Source organism: Acromyrmex echinatior, chromosome 7 (assembly GCF_024713525.1).
Source record: "Acromyrmex echinatior isolate Ae372 chromosome 7, ASM2471352v2, whole genome shotgun sequence".
NCBI lineage: Eukaryota > Metazoa > Arthropoda > Insecta > Hymenoptera > Formicidae > Acromyrmex > Acromyrmex echinatior.
In genome coordinates this window covers 12,929,729-12,947,852 of record NC_141858.1, presented here as the reverse complement: position 1 = coordinate 12,947,852, position 18,124 = coordinate 12,929,729, and the positions used below count along the sequence as shown (strand labels likewise).

The window sequence follows — 18,124 nt, the reverse complement described above, 5'->3', positions numbered from 1 at the left end:
CGTCAAGTCGACCACGGGGATGGTGAACACGGTGGTAGGGGTGGCTCCGTATCGACCGGCGATTAAAATATAATTTGTGATTAGGCCACTTAACGAGAGCGATCGCTCAGATTGGAGGGCTATTATGCGTTGGTACGTGACGACAAACTATTACGACGTAAGATGTAATTGCGGGCCGTTTATAAACGGCCGCGGTGGCGTTAAGGGCAATTTACACTTTGGCCTGCCTCTATCGATCGACGATTTTAAGAGGGACTCGATTATTACGCGGAATCAGCTTCAAGATACGAGGTACGTTGTGTACCGGTGCCTCCTTTTCGTCATGCATTGCGAGGGACAATTGTTGAACTGTCCAAGTATCGGCGAACGTGCTGTTAGATAAATGTAACAGCGCGCAGCCGACGATGCATACTGTATAGTTAAAGGGTTAAAAATATACCGCCTGACCTCGACCACGTTATGCAAAACAACGTATCCCAGAAAATTCCACGCTCCGCTATCCTTCTCTACTCTAAACCGACGGTGTAATAACGGCAATCAATGAACAATGGCATAATAAACAACGAATTGGTTATTCATTTCAATTATAATAAATAGCACAGAGATAAACGTAGAGGAGAAGAATTTATTATTCGATCGCAAAACATGAGATTAGTTTTATTACGTTTGCGTGTAACGGAGACTGCATTTCTATATATTGCATTTTATATAATACATTCTTTAGCGGCTTTGAAATATAAATTATTTTTGTAGCAAAGCTTTTCAATCAATTTGTCTCTCGAATTTCTTATTTCGTTAAGTATCTTGATATCTAAATTTTAATCTAAGAATTTACTCATTGAAATTGAACGAGAATTAAAAAATTGCATTCCACTTGCATACTTGAGGTTTCATTCGTCAATTAAAACCTTCGGCATCTTAAAATTAGGATAAAAATATTCTGCAGCAATAACTCATTTTAACTCTTAATTATTTTATGAAAAAATTGACATGAATCAAATTGGTGTTCAATTATTACAATTATTTATTCTGTTTATTCTGTTTATTTTAATCCGGATTTTCATCATACTGGTTAATTAATATATGCTGATAAAAATTTTTTTTAATTTTGAATGTCTGTAATTACATATAAAATATCATGGAAAGTAAGTACATTATTTCTTTAGTGAATAGAGAATATTATTTGTTCAAGAAGATTAATTTTTATCTACCGATAAAATTTGCCAGGCACTCGCGAAATAAACAAGCCGTTCCAGCGGCGCGCTAAGAATAATCGATCGCGTCGTTCATCAATGAGAATTACAAGTGAATGTATTCTCATCGTTATTGCTGCGATATACATATGGCAAGCGGGAATGTAGGGGCACCAGGACGAAGGTGGAACATGGCTGTGCAATTACATGTCCACTGTGTGTTCAGGTGAGGTACGGACGGTGATTATCACGGAAATCGTCTGTAATCCTTAATTAAAATTAGAGCTCTCGCGATCGCAGCAGGGTTGCGACTAGTGAAGGAGGAAAAGGAGGAAGAAAAGAAAGAAAAAAAAAAGAATGGAAACGATCCGCGCTCAAATTCATTGGATCCCACGGCGAACCAGAACTTCTATCTCTTCAGCTTACCTGCGGGTTTCGTCGAGAACCCCTCTCCCCTTCGTCATATTTATTGGGATTCGGAGTTTTATGATCGGTGTGAATGCGCCGGGAAACGTTGCTTCGATGAAATTGCGCTCTCGCTGCTTATATCGAACCTAGGCGTTCGACAATTATGATCCACGTGTACGAGATATGTAATGCGAATCCCCGATGTCCCGTACTCGAGTGAGCGCACGAATCGTTAATGAATTTAATAAACTTGCGGATAGGGTGGTGATATTAATGTATATTATCTCATTCACCTCGAGTAGCAGCGAATCGCGCGTTTAGACTTTCCGCGATATTTAAATTCGCGACAAAAGACACGATAAATAGTTAACCGTGTCATAATTTTCGAAATAAAATAGATGAGCTTCTCAATGATAGTGGAAAGAACGATTGTATGATGTATTTAAAAATTTAGGTAGATATAAATCTGAAAATTTTATTGAACTGTTGGAATAATTATGTACATTGAGAAAAACTTCTAGTTGAAAATGAACGAACTTGGAGATTTTGATTATATCAATGAAAATTGTGATTATCTCAATTAGAATTATAATAGATTCAAATAGAAAATTCTATTTATTTTTTTGTTTATTTTTTTCAATCGGAATTCCAATTCAACCAGATTCTTTCAGTATAAGAAATTCGAAAAAATAATGAGTATTGCTGCAAAAGTTTTGATATTCTAGCAACCTATTAGAATGTCTTATATAATTATTTTGATAAAATTTCAACAAAATTATTTCCAAATCCGTTCTCTAAATTTTTTTAAGTAGAATTTTACTCTAAAAAATGGAAATTGAGCTCGTCTTGAAAAAGTGTGACTCAACTTTTAATCTTTAAGAGTGAGAGTTCACTCTTCAAAGTGAGACACACTCTCTAAAAGTTTTAGATTTTAGAGTTTTAAATTTTTAGATTCTTTAGCAAAACCATTCTTTAAACATTCTAGAAACAATTGTCCTGGATAAATATACGTTCTAAATAGAGATCTGTTTAGAATTATTTTCCCTATTCGAATTGCTTTATGTATATGTGAAAGCACTGTCCATATCGTAATCTTCCGAATGTCGTCGTGAATAAACTTATGACGACGCATTTATTATAGCAATTAAATTATTATGTTATACGCGGTAATTTTAGTGACATTGCATAAACTCATCAAGTTGATACATCGTCCATTATGGTGATATATTATGGACAGCAGATCTCGGATCCATAATTTTCTTCATATAGACCAAGAGGTATAAACTGAATGCAACGAGCGGGAATGACACGTGGGCAAAAACAGGAAGAGACCATCCTCGGACGTGGGATGTACGGCAAACCGAGTGGCATTATTTCAGAAAATATCTGATCGGCCGTGACGTCGCGTACCGCGATGCAAGCTCGCGTACCAGTACATGTAGTTACACGTGTTCGACGCACTTTATCGCGCATAATTAATCCGAGACTAGTCTACAGTAAGAGAGCGACGAGTCCGCACACTGAAGAAATAGAATTTTCTACATAGCTCCAGCTCTTGGAAGGACTGTAGAAATTAATACGGCATGCATTCGACGTTGCTGTCCTTTCGCTCATTAGAATATCGCTCTCTTACTGATTTTAGAAAAAAAAATAAATAAATATCTAGAGAAATGTGTCGCAAAAATGTTAAAGAAGATAAAATGGAGTGAAAAAAATTAAAGAATGAGACACTTTACTTATTTTTTATTAGGTGTTGGAATTAATTCGTAGCGTTTTTTAATGAAAGAATGTTATTTATTTCACATGAGCATTAAAAAATACATTAATGAAAGTACTTCCCATCACTTGTAAAACGCTACGAATTAATTCCAACACCTAATACTTATTTATAATTTTTTTCACTTTTTTGTGTGATATGTTTAACTCTCATTTTAACCAAAGCGATATAATTATTGCAATAAAATCATTTTTATAAAACAGTAAAATAAAAATAAAATTATAACTTTATATTAAAGTTTTATAACTTTTTATTTTTTAATGTATTAATGATATTTGATAAAAGAATTATATGAGCGCTGAAGCAAATGCATTTAATAATCTATCTTGAGAAATTTAGCTCGTTATTTAAAGTGAATTGAAAACAATTGAAAAAACGTTGATCTAAACTGATAATATAATTTATATTATCCATTTAGATCACATTTTTCATCCTTTTTCAATTTTAATAACATTCGTATGAAGAAAATAGATTTCCGGACGTATAAAAATACTATATACATAACCATAAAAATATTTCGTAAATTTTGTTGCAAATATTAAATTAAAAAAATTTCATTTATTACAAATATATTATAAAATTGAGCTACATATTTTCTATTTATGAAATAATACACAAGATACAAAATGTGTACAAGGCAAATCGCGCTTGTTGCTAAAAGTACTTTACGTAGACGTAGATAAATATAAATATTCCAGGATGCATCTTTAAGTAAGTATTTTGCATCACTGGACTTCACGTAACAGGACCGAGGAGATCTCGACCAGGTCGAGCTTAGGAGTGGATAGGTGCAACGCGCGTGACTTTTAATCCGATAATCGACACTATACACACGCACCCGCCCTAACCCCCCTGGCTGGGTTCAGCTCTAAGCCGAGGGCTCTTGAACAGATCGAATTGACTCTCTCTACATCGACCATTACCTGGTCACGGCTGTCAGCTCGGGTGCTCGCACTCACCCGGCGCGAATAATATAATAAATCACGCGGGTAGAGAGTACGATATCAGGCGACTTCCTTCGGCTACCAGAGCTACGTTTCCAACGCCGGCCGTACGCCCCGATCCCCTGTGTGTATCTGTCCAGTGTACACGACCGGCGTGTGTATTATACCTGCCTACGTACGTTCGTGCCTAGGTGTATATCAGCGGTGCCGCGATCTCACGACTTCCATGTTTAGCCGCGCTCCCTGTCGCGGTCGTTGCTGTTGCTGTTGCTGTTGCTGGTCATAAGCGAGAAATTGCGAAGTAACATTGGCAGCGACGATGCAAGAGAGAAACGCGAGGGAGAGGGAGAATTGATCGTGCCTGCCACTTCTCATGTTTTTCCACTTGAAATTGTTATGTAATTCCGCATGACGGCATTGATCGCCAACACCGCGCGAAGCGCCCGGCTGCGACCTAGGAATCCTCTAATGATATCATTACTATTATACTGTTGAAAAATTCATGTTAAATTTAATACATTTTGTGTCTTAAACGGTTCATTTCAATTTTTGTGTTAATTTAACACAAGATGAATATGTTTAATAATACAAATATTGCGTAAAAGAATTAGCACAAAAATTGTGACAAATTGTAAGCAAATTGTGTCAATTTACAAATTGTGAAAACATATAAGCTTTTCTTATACCTACAAAAATTACTAATTATTTTTTTACGAGATTGCGTAATAATATTTACTCATGAAAAAATATATATATATTTATTCACGAGCTGTATACATGATAGCTTAAATAAAAAAAAAAAAAAAAAGATATAGCAGAGCGTGGTTTCGATCCACGGACCTCTGGGTTATGGGCCCAGCACGCTTCCACTGCGCCACTCTGCTTGTTGAACTTATCAAGCTTTAAAATAGTATAATTGTGAACCTACCTATAGTTCAATTATATCAGAAATACAATTTATAACTATGCGATTATTATTACTGAAAAAACATTTTAATATTTTTATTTCAGAAAGAAGTAACATGTTTTTACATAAAAAAAATAGAAATATATAGTAAATACAAAATCAACACTAAGTTTGAAATAAATTTTTCATTACTTGAAATATTTGTACATTCATGTTTTTTTATTATTTATACATATATAGAAATGTAAGTTTTTTAATTTATAAAATTCCGAAAAATTAATATTTAACCTTTGATGCACGAATTATTCGTTGCAGTCAAATTTTCTGAAACTTCGTACCTAAGAGTTTTTTGGGTCGCTGATTATGAATTTGAAATAAAATTTTCAAAATTCAAGATGGCAGACCAAAAATATTAAAAATACTTTATTTAGGCAAAAAACGAAAGAGAAAAAGGTGTTATAAATATACAACACCGTGCAGCAAAGGGTTAAGGTATCGTATCTTTTCTAAAGACATTACGAAATTTTATTAATTATCTTGTTTACTTATAATTTTTTTTTTACTGCAATATATTTCAAGTTAATTAAAGCCATTTCTCCTGCTTTCAAAAGTGATCATTTTTAACACAGAAATGGCTCAATACATTTTATAAATATAAGCAACGCGGAAATCGGCACTGGCTTACTTCGAATTCGGACAAGTCTGATGGTCTTACACAGTAATCTTTGTACGCACCGCGATCTCCCGTGGTATAAGAGCAGCGTAAACGAGATTGCGACGAGGATTGACACGAAGAAAACGGTAGTCAAAGAGTTAATCGTAAATAATGGCTCTGAGTTCGCGCACATTCGTGACACACGATAGAATGTATGCACGAATTCTTAGATTGGATAAACGCGAATGTCAGGTGCCCGCGAGGCAAGGAACGCGAGCACTATTATTAACTCGTTTTATAGCCGGTATCTAAACTGCGAATAAACGAACATTAATTATGTATGGACGCAATAAAATCTGTATTGCTCGTGTTGTGGATAAGCGAGTCTCACTTTTTGTTTTTATTATTTTCGACGTTGGCAACAAATCACAATGATATAGTATATCACCCATTTGATTTCGTAGACGTCTTTCGTTAGGAAAAACGACGTAATATTTGATTTGGTATACATACGTAATCATACAATATGAATCTATTTTTACATACATTAAATTCTCTACAGTAAAGTAGAAATGCTATACAATACATATAATTATTGTGGATGAAATGAATTACGTTGAAATTAATTACGCAATAAAATCTACAAAAGTGTTACAAAAAGGAAAAAAATTAAAATAAAGAGAAATAATCTGTCTTAATGGATTCTTCTTAATATTTGCAATTTACATCATATATTTTTATTACATACTTTTTTAATATTTCACGAAATATTAAAAGACGAAAGAAAAGCTTATCGATCTAATTGATTGAATTCTAATCTTTAATTCGTAATCCTCAATCTTCAATGCTAGTCTGATGCTTTAGAAGAAAACACTGTAAACATCAATCATGTACTAAATATTAAAAATTAAATGGCTATGAAATATCTGATAGAGAAGTAACAAGATCTGTCCTCTTCTTTTTTCAGTCTGACATCGTCCACCAGAGTGTCTACGAACTGGTGCATAGCGAAGACCGGGAGGAATTACAACGGCAATTAATGTGGAATTCTTTCTTGCCTGCCGAAAGTGCAAGCCTGCCCTTGCACGACGCACTTTCGCCCCAACATTGTCATCTGCTCGAACGTAGTTTCACAGTTCGCTTCCGTTGTCTTCTTGACAATACATCAGGTTTTCTGGTATGTACACGTTGCTTTATATCGCAGAACTTGTATTTTTGCACTTTTTTAATTGTATCACCAGCTTACACACAATCCAAACGAAAACATGGACTTTTATATTCTATACATGTAAATATACACATACAAAATGTATTGGAATCGTTCTAATATTTGTCGATTAACATGAAACAATTTGATTTTTTATTTAATAAGTTACTAGTTCTTTTAATACCATCTTTCAATTAAATTTTATAAAATTGAAGTCAAATTACTTGAGTTTCTGTCTGCAATCTGAATCTTTTTTGACATAAGCGAAATTTTACTCTCAAATTTCTTTTCAAATTTCTTCCACTTTTATTCAAATTTTTATTTTTATTAAATAAAAGTTTAACATTGAGTTAATTGATAATTTAATCTTAAAAAGCGACTCTACATTTTTTTAACCTAAAAAAAATTATGTTGAATAAAAAGATTCAGATTGCAGATGGAGGGAGCAAAAATATGATGTAATAGAAGGTTAATTAATCAAACTTTTAAATATTAAATAATTTTTTCTTAATTAAAGTCCAACACTTTAATTTTTTAATGTATTAGAAACAACGTCAAGTTTATTAAAAACAATTATTAATACTAAATCTTCTAATACGTAATTTAAATTTACCTAATATAGAATTCATTTTTTAAAAATATACATAGATTTGTTTGAGATTCAAATGTTTCTAATACTGTGTACAATCGTTAAAGATCTCTTGAAATTGAAGAGTAAAATATTCCAAGCTATTAAAAAGCTACGAGAATACAGTGTGGTGATTTTTGCGCACAAATTTTTAATTAGTTACATATTATATGTACATAATTTATATTTAAATTATTATTATCACAAACTTACTCCGAATGTTTCGACCGCATATGGAGCTATCCTTAGATTCTAATATTATCTCGGATATTTTAACGTATTCGGATGCTTCGTGAAAGCATGTAATGATCTCGAAATCTTTGTGGCAAATGCGCCACGTAATTACAATAAATGGTATGCGCGCTGACTGCCTTAGGTAAGGACCAAGCCAAGTAGGAGTCAAGACGACGTTCCTTCATGGTTACAAAAGCGATGTGCCGACATACAAAACAGTAATTAATAATTTCACTGTCATAAAGGGAAGAGAAGCGAGCTCTTCTCTCCATAACGACGCCACTATTTCCCCCGCTCTCACGTAATTGCTTTTTTTCTCTTCCATCCTCCCGTCCATCTCCTCTTCCGATCCTCTCTCTCCTGGATTGTTTGCTACTTACCCTCTCGACCTGCCACCAAGTTCTAAAACCACGAAGGCATGTATTAGATTGTTACGCGCAAAGTATTGGTTTCAACGACCTCTCCGTAATTTTACGGGACATCGAACGTACGTCAGTACAACCGAATTATAATTTTTACAACGCTAGAGGTAACACCAACAACTTTCACCAAGCGACACAAATGCTACTTAGTTTGTACCTAAAACATGATGCTTCAAATTGACTTTCGTTCACTCGCAACGATCAGCAAAATACATATATCCGGTGTTAAACAGATTTCTTTAAATATTCCCGAAGAAATTTCAAGTCACGCTTACGTCAACGGCCTTAAATCTAGACCGTGGGGCCGACATTCTCCGCGCAAAAGCTGGACGTGTATAATCATAGGCCCAGCCAATGAACCGTGACAGCGCGGCAGAGATTGAAACGATAATTCGTCCGGACGGCCGAGCTGTCCATCGTTGGTACCGTTGTCCCGACGGCGTTCAAGAAAAGGTATAAATCAAGGGCCAAACAAAACCAGGTTCTCTCCGGAAGGGACGGGGGTGAAGAAGGGAAGGTCGGGCAGCCGGGGTACGAAGACGCGGCAAAACACTAATTATCTTACGGCAAACACACCGCGGACGCGCGCAGGTATACCCGATGTCGAACGCGGGCTGGACGGCGGTATTATTCCGGGCAAAGGACGAGACGCGCGAAAGAGAGCGAGTTCCGCGCTACGCCAAGCTCGCAAGAGTTTGGCAAAAACGACGCCGCTTTGACGTTTATGAAAATGAAATTGTAATCGTAAAAGAGTTTACGGCGCGAGAAGCGCACTGCCACCTCCTCCAGGACCTGCCCTTGACGGCATCCTTCGCGTACCATCGATCTAGCTACCGGTGAACTTTTGCCGGTTTTTTTTTGCGACGGGTCCATCTACGTGAGACCTTCTTCTGTTACGAACGCCATGGGCGACTTTGATCTATCACTCATCCGGATGCTGCGTGATAGATCCTTCGATGAAACTATATACAACTTCAAGAATTCATACATGGAAAGAATGATTTTGTTGAAGTATTAAAAAATTTAATTAGGTACAGATCTCAAAATAATTTTCTTGGACACCATCAAAATAATTATTTAGAACACTTAAGCATAGATGAAAAAATTTGTAATATTTTAATAATTAATTTGAGTGTTTAATAGTTATCTTGATAATCTAAATTTAATAAAATTATTTTTATCTAACTGAATTTTTAAACTTCAGCAAAAACATTCTTGCTGTATGTACATAACATAATAGCAATAATATTAGGTGTTGGAATTAATTCGTAGCGTTTTACAAGTGATGGGAAGTACTTTCATTAATGTATTTTTTAATGCTCATGTGAAATAAATAACATTCTTTCATTAAAAACGCTACGAATTAATTCCAACACCTAATATTTATTATATAAGTATTTATTAATTATATTATATATTTAATAATTGTGTGGCTACAATGAGTCTGTAACAAGTATTATTATACAAATTAAAAATTAAAAAAAAATAGAAATGGTTTATATGATTCCACTTCAATTAATATTTGTTCACCAAATAATCATGGTTTTATGCGTTCAACTTTTTAGTTGCATGATATTTTTTATTGTCGCTCTAGACACTACGAATTATTTATTGCAGCGTCTGGACATCAGGGGCCGAGTTAAAGTACTTCATGGCCAGAACCGGAAGACGGAAGAGCCACCGCTGGCTCTGTTCGCTCTGTGCACACCGTTCGGGCCGCCTTCGCTCCTGGAGGTGCCGCAGAAGGAAGTAATGTTTAAGAGCAAACACAAGTTGGATCTTGCGCTCGTAACGATGGATCAGAAAGGAAAGATGCTCCTCGGCTATTCCGATGCGGAACTAACGAATCTCGGTGGCTACGATCTAGTCCATTACGATGACCTGGCCTATGTTGCTAGCGCGCATCAAGAATGTAAGTCCACTGTGAAAGCTTTAATACAATATGTATTTACAACATAAAATTCTGCCCACATAATTTCCCCAGAAAACAAGCAGAAAAAATAAAAATGCACCGAATTCAATTAATATCTCTTTTATTTTTAATAATAATAATAATTATTATAAAATATGCGAATATAAATTGAAAGCGAATTAGTATCTATTATTTGTCACTTACATCATACTTAATATTTGAATAATTTTGTTAAGTTCATTGATACTAGACATAAAATAAATTTTGCTGAAATGACATATTGTTTTACGAAATTAGATAATTATAAATATAGGATTTTAACTATTGTCCCTTTTCTTCTTTTAGTATTGAAAACCGGTGCATCAGGCATGATAGCTTACAGATTTCAAACGAAGGACGGTGGATGGCAGTGGCTGCAAACTAGCTCCAGACTGGTTTACAAAAACTCGAAACCAGACTTTGTGCTCAGTACTCATCGACCTCTTATGTAAGTGTCAGTGAAACATTTGATTCGACGCGCAGACCGCAATATGATTAGTTCACATTTCAGGGAGGAGGAAGGTAGAGACTTACTTGGCAAACGTACAATGGACTTCAAAGTGAGTTATCTGGACGCCGGATTGACCAACAGCTATTTCTCGGACAGTGATACTCTGACGGGATCAGTCATGACACCGACGTTACCGGCGCAACCGGCGCCTCAAAGAGTAAACAGGCGGTACAAGACGCAGCTGCGGGACTTCCTCTCGTCATGTCGCAACAAGCGCAAGCTTTCTTCTCAGTCGTCGGTCTCGCCACCAGCTCCGCCAGTTGCGTCCGTGGACTATCTCGCGGCGGATACCAGCACAGCGGCCGCGGTCGCCGCGGCGTATAGCAATTTGAACACCATGTACCCAACACCGTACGCGCCCACGGCAGTAGCGGCAAGCACTGATCCTTCTCTGACAACTTACATCGGTCATACGGGCAACTATCATCAAACTCTCTATCCAGCGAGTGCGTTAGATAATAGGTACCTCACAGCTGCGACAGAAAACTTATTTCAATACAGACCATTGGGCTCATATTATCCAGAATATCATACCGGCACTGCATACAACGGTTTCATCGACGTATCATTGCCTACGTACGAGACTCATCAGCTGACCGGTAAGACAGAAGAGAAGCTCTACTGTCAGCAACTCGGTAGCGGCGAGTCGCCTAAATACAGCTATGTGGAAACGAGACACCCTGGAAGCGTCAGCGGTTCACCCTACGCTGCCAGTCCCGTGGCGAGCGCATCCACGATGCATCCAGCGACGACCGATATGAACGTGGTGCGCGCCGGAAGCAGGCATTCATTGGAGGGCGGCGCGTCATCCAGCAATTCTGCCGGCAGCTCGCCGGTGACTAGCGCAGCCAATGGCATGCTGACGCCGAAGATCGAGGATGTAAAATCTGAGGTATATAGCAACGAAGCGCCGCGACAAACTGTGCTAATGTGGGGCGCACCACCGTCACGCACGCCACCCAGGAACAACGGCAGCTACAGTCCTCCGACGCCGCATTCAACCCACTCGTCTACGCACTCGACAAATACCACCGGCGATCCGCTTAAATCGCTTGCGGAGATGAATTCTATGAATGGAGACTGTAAATGGCGACAAACCTCCCCAACGGATCAAGTAACTGCACCGAGTCCGCCAAGAAATAATAAAACGCAACAATCTCAACAGCAGCAACATCATCATCAGCAACAGCAACAACAGCAGCAGCATCAACAATATCCTGTCACGACGTCACAATATCAAGCAGCTGCAGCTGCTGCTGCAGCCGCTGCCGCCGCAGCCAGCACTATCGGTTATACGCATTCTCATCCAGGCCATGGTGGACACGGAGAAACGGGCTCCGAGGTATGGCAAGGAGTGCAACACCATCACTACCAGTACTATCCTTACCACCATCACCACCCCGCACCACCAAGGCACACGCCCCAGTGAGTGTCACTGCTGCCTCACAGATTTTATTATAATTTTCCGTCATTTACAATAAGATGATCAAAAAAATCTCCAAAGAAATAAAAAAACTAGATCTAATTCTGCTTTTAGATTCATAACTATATAATATCAATCTTGGTTTTTTAAAACGCAAAAGTTTATCTTTATATTATTGTATTTTTTATACATTGAAACAATTTAATCTTTAATTTTTTAAATATTAATAATTATAATTTTTCTATATTTATATTTTAAATGAAAAAGTTGATGAAAATGATAATTAAGAAAATGAAACAAATTTCAAATTCTTTTTTAAGGCGAAATGAATTGAGAAGATTGGAGGATTGGTCATCTTAAATTTAAAGATTAAATGTGAGATGCTATTACTATACGTACAAGTGATTTCAATGCTAAAATTAATTTTCATTTATAAAAAAATTAAATGCCATATCAAACTTTAAACTTTTATATGATATAAATTGAATTTAGTTTTACCTTTTGAGATATTTTTTTTAATATTATATTCGAATCTTGGAACATAATTGGTGTTATTTATTTCACAAAATCTGTTATTTGCAGATTGATTATAATATAAAAGGCATTGAAAAACAAAATTGTTCGCATACTCAAAAAGAATACTTGATAATTTCAAGTACTTGCACATCTTTACCAATTGGACAATCTGTTATTAGTATATTCCATATTCTATAAAAATATTTACTTTTTTACATAAATATTTATGGATACATTGTTAATAAATTTTCCATGATTTATGCTTGTCCATTTGGTTTGTGATATAGCAAATGCATGGTTAATTAAAATTTTATTTCTGCATCATTCTACATATATAATTTTAATAATTATTTATAAAATTCACTTCACTATTATAGGAATTATTAGAGTTTATAACTATAGTATATAATTGCAGCAACGTTGTAATCCTAAGTTTACTGTGTTGATAGAAAAGTGATACAAGTAAAAAATTAGTGTTTTTGAAATAATGAAAGAATATGCTCTCGTAAAGACTAATATATTTGTATGGAAAAACGATGTCACCCATTTGTTTATATGAAAAAATGTTACAATTCTAGGGATGAAATTTACACTATATATTAGGATTGTGTATATTAGGACTGTAATATTTGAATTTTGAAAATTTGATATACTTTAAAAGAATACATTACAATTGAAAGTATAATAATCTTATATCGCGATTGAAAATTATTGTACTGAAAAGAGTCCAAACCAGAGGTCGAAATGTTTTTTTGTTTGACAATACAATAAAATAATTTATCACACACTAATACCCAGTATTGGCTCGATCAAAGGCAATACATAATTTATATCGGAAGTACACGTGGAAAGAAAGTAAAGTTATATAGAAATTACTATATTCACTATTCTAATTAAAATGTTCCAATTCAAAATCTTTAAAAATGCTCTATTGAAAAGTTGATAATTCTGAGATGTATCATTTTTCTATCAACACAGCATGTTGTTTGATAACGTCATCAATCAAAGAATAAGTCAAACACGCAAATGTTACGTAAAAAAAATAACGATAACCTTTTACATAATTAGGAAATCGTATCTAATTCAATCTTATTTTCCAAGAAAAGCACATTTAAGAAATAAATAAAACATAATCGAATAGTCGATCATTTTCTAAGCAAACTATTTGATGTCGGATTTATATTCAGCCAAGTTAAATTACTAAATAAGCACTTGCTTCCGCAATAACATTAAAAACAAATTTCTGTGTCGATGCTGTGTTACTATCTGTGTAATGGGAAAAACCTAATTTAGTACACGTAAGATAACGGGGAGACCGTCCATTTGGTTGCAGCACGCCACCGTCAGCTGCGGGAACGGGGACGGGGGTGGCGGCAGGCATGGGCATGGGCACCGGAGTGGACAACAGCACCAGCAACAACAACAGCAACGTCTTATACCATCCTCCGCACCACGTAGTGGGATCATCAGCGGCGGCGGGAATGGGCCCAACTGTCCCACAGATTCCAAACCGGACGCCGGGAGTCCTCTGCTGTCCATCTCTGAGGTGACTAACACCCTGCTCAACCAATAGTCCCTTGATCACTTCGGCATCGCTTTATGTCAGTGATGAAGGTAAGATTGCTTAACTGACGTTAAATGTATGCTATATAGCATCACTGGAGCGAATGATTTAACGAGAGAATGAATTACCCAACAAATATAGAACAAATAAATATAAATATAATCTTTGTATTATGTCTTTTATTGTCAAAAATTAATTATTTCATTTTAATTAAAGAAATTTTATTATTAGAAGTTAAGTTTTTACCAAAATATAAAATCAATTATTTCATTAATTTAATAAATTTGTGTAAAAGTAATAATATATAACATATTGATATATATTTTTTGCTTTAATCTTTTTCTCTTTTTATTAAATAAATATAAAATAATTTTTGTATATACGGAGTGTCCTAAAATAATTACCAAATATTTCAGGTAGAGACTAAACTGAGTCGAAAAGTCGAACTATGAGAAAAAAATAAACAATTTTCGTTTCTTGCAATTTTTTTGTAAAGTTGATAGTACTTGAGTAAAAAATTATTAAAGACCAATTTTCGACAATTTTTAGTAATTAATATCTTGTTAATTATTGCGAAAATTGCAAAATGGTAGAGAACTTTTCGACTCGGTTTAATCCGCTCTATCTGCCCACGAAATTTAGCGATAATTTTGGGACACTCTGTATATTTTATAATTTAAAATAATAATTGTAATACTAATACATTTAATAAGATAAGATATATAAAAATAACATTTTTTTGTATCTTATTATGTAACATAAAAATTTCGTGTTCAAACCACTGTATCTCTTTATTTGCAGATATCTCAGAAGAGATGTTCTCATCGAAGCTGATTCCAAAACGTGTCACTGTACCATACAGATAATGTCGATTAAAAAGAATTAAGAATATTCGTATAGTACTGTAACATACTCATTGCAAAGCTAATAACCAACCTAGTATTACGTAACTTTTATTACATTAATTTATCCGTACCGATACGTTAAGTGGATGTTATTCAGGATTCACAGTTTGAGTCTGCATGTGACACTGATCGCAAACTTGTATGTATGAAGGGCAGCGATCGCAAAGCGTTTTGCAATTTTATTTATTCGCTACTACAGGACGCAGCAGTTGCATAATGAATAGCAATAGCACTCTATTGAAGAATATAAATAGAGATATCCAACAAATTTTAAAATTATATTATTTTTTTATCGTTAAAGAATGATCATCAAAAATAAGGATGTCCCATTATTTATTTCAATTTAACTTTTTTAAAATGGAAGAAATTAAAAATTTAATTTATTAAGATATAAAAATAATTTTTATCGTATATTATATAAAACAAAATTCAGGAATATAAAAGCGTATTTATGAAAAGATGAAATTTGAGAAAAAATTATTGTATAATATGATGAATATCGTTTCATGATTTAATTTTTTCTAGACTTTTATTTTTAAATTTGCAACAAAATGTATTGTTTTTACTGCATTACAATAAATAAATGTACATTCTATTCCTGTTCTACGATGAACTGAAAAATATACCGCAAAAATAATGATCAAAACACTGCCCAAAGACATTGAGCAAAATTAGGGTAGTGAATGACATTTCTTTGTACCAAAAAGCATCGAATGCTATTCATATCTAACAATGCGAACATAAAATTTGTTATTTCAATCTTCGACAAGCACAATAAATGCGACTTTAGTTTGTATTAATGTCATGACGACATATTTGTATAATTCTACCCGTACACTAATGCTTTTGTATCCCGTGCTTTTGCGTTTGTATAATTCTTTTTCTTTTCTAAAAGAGAATGTGGATTCTGTGATATGCGTTAAGTAATTTAAACAATGTTCTTCAGAACGAAGGCGTACTCGAGTGTAATATTTATTATCATAAAAATAACAAACTCATCGAGATATTTGAAAAATTCAAGCGATGTATCGTGATACAAATTATGGAAACAAAGACGGTGATTTTTTTCTAAATGAAGATCGGAAGTGTTCCAATTGTGAGACAGATCAATTTTGTAAGAATACACATTTTAAGAATGCATACAAGAAAGGATGATTTAAAAAATGCCGATTATTACAATAGGCGAACAGATAATTTTAATACAAGAAAGAAAATAATCAATAAATATTCTATACACATACACACACACACACACACACACACACACACACATACATTATACATGCATGAGTGATCTGTCTCTCTCTCTCTCTCCCCCTCTCCCTCTCCCCTCCCTCCCTCTTCCCCCTCCTCCTCCCTGTCTCTCTCTTTCTGTTTATATGAATTAAAATGCAATTCCTACTGTCGAAATAAGACATAAATATAAAGTAAGCTCTTTTTCTTTTAATAGATAAATATAATAGATAAATTTATACTTTAATAGATAAATTTATACTCTCCACTTTGCACCACATTTTTTTTATGAACATCGAGACTTCAGTGTCACCGTATATTTGTAAAAAATTCAATATTTTTGCGCAATTCTTGGCTTTCTGCATATTTATTTTGAATAATTAATAGATTATTCATACGAGTTGGAAAAAAATAAAAGTTCCCGTTTGCATTAGTCGATTAATCTTTCTTTTAAAAAAGTAGAAATTGGTCTTTAGTACTAGTAATATTTTGTGCAATACGACGTTTAGAGATAAAAAAATCATGAATCTCCAAGATTATAAAAATACTTTATATACCATTTGTTATTAAGAGAGCGTATTAATAATTGCATTTCATTTAGCGATAAATAATCTTATTTTAAAAATATAAGTATAAAATATAAGTATAAAATTATAGTCTTTCATAAATTTTTCTTGATATAATTTTACGATTTGATTAATAGACTATTGTAACGGGAATCGATATAAAGCTTTGTTAAACTCCTTTTAAGTTATTTTCTTTCGAATATTGAGATCCTTGTTAGATTATCAGATAAAGGGACGGAAAATGATGCGATATTCAGCCCGTTAATTCGGCTAAACTCGTCTTGCCAATATTTTGTTAATAAGTTTGTAATTTTTGTACTTAATTAATTTATACACATTATTTATGTATACGTGTAATTCGTGTTTAGCAACGCTAGATGGGCCTTCCAATAATTTTAAGCGCATTCTCTCTTTCTCTCTTTCTTACTTGCAAAGTCAAAAACATCTCTCATTAAAGAATAAACTTTCAAAGAAGATCCGCGCGAATAAGAATATAATATATGAGCACCAAAAAAAGCTATTTTAAGGTAACATTAAAAGAGCTGTTGTTTCCACGCGCTTCTAAAAGAGTATAACTTTGCATATCTGCAACTGCATATCAAAGTGATAAAAAATAAAGATAAAGAGAGCGGTATATATTTAGATATTCTCTTCCATACTTTTCAAATCATCGTATTATTTATTAACTATAATATGTAAGACGTATCAGGTGCGCTGTACAAAAACAACGCTCCCGTTAAGGATAATAAACGAATTCCGTTTCTTACGCGTTTCATTCTTAACGCGTCATACATTTTATATGTTCATACATACGAAATATATACAGTGTCTACATTTTTAGCATAATCGAAGCATCGGATGCAAAGATTAGAAAAGTTATTCAATGAGTAAGTTGTATGCCTTTCTGTCAGTTAGTATTGTTAGCAATGCACCAATCGCATATGATAATTAACGAATAAAATATATTGAAGAGAAACATATAGAAAAGTGCATAAACTATATACATTTTTTATTTTCATAATTGAAGGAAAACAAAATGTCTGGGATATTTGTTGCATTCTTGCAGCATTTATCAAAGTT

General features: G+C 34.3%; 1 protein-coding gene and 1 non-coding gene across 6 annotated transcripts in view; one reads left to right on the top strand and one right to left on the bottom strand.

The window, feature by feature from the left end:
- Positions 1 to 17,808, top strand: part of ss (aryl hydrocarbon receptor spineless) — a 203,889-nt gene extending 186,081 nt beyond the window's left edge. For 3 of the 5 annotated variants that reach the window (XR_015545743.1, XR_015545745.1, XR_015545744.1), the window contains 6 exons: positions 6,852 to 7,061; positions 9,993 to 10,287; positions 10,633 to 10,774; positions 10,838 to 12,262; positions 14,110 to 14,390; positions 15,142 to 17,808. Coding sequence is in view for 2 of the 5 variants with exons in the window: in XM_087408049.1 (XP_087264175.1) it covers positions 6,852 to 7,061; positions 9,993 to 10,287; positions 10,633 to 10,774; positions 10,838 to 12,262; positions 14,091 to 14,349 (2,331 nt within the window). In the remaining 3 variants the exon portion in view is untranslated. Of the gene's footprint in view, positions 1 to 6,851; positions 7,062 to 9,992; positions 10,288 to 10,632; positions 10,775 to 10,837; positions 12,263 to 14,090; positions 14,391 to 15,141 lie in introns of all 5 variants that reach the window. The other 2 variants (XM_087408049.1, XM_087408048.1) reach the window with 2 other exon arrangements.
- On the bottom strand, positions 5,135 to 5,206 carry TRNAM-CAU (transfer RNA methionine (anticodon CAU)). The gene has a single exon. It is a non-coding gene; the product is annotated as a tRNA-Met (tRNA).
- Positions 17,809 to 18,124: the final 316 nt, after the last annotated feature.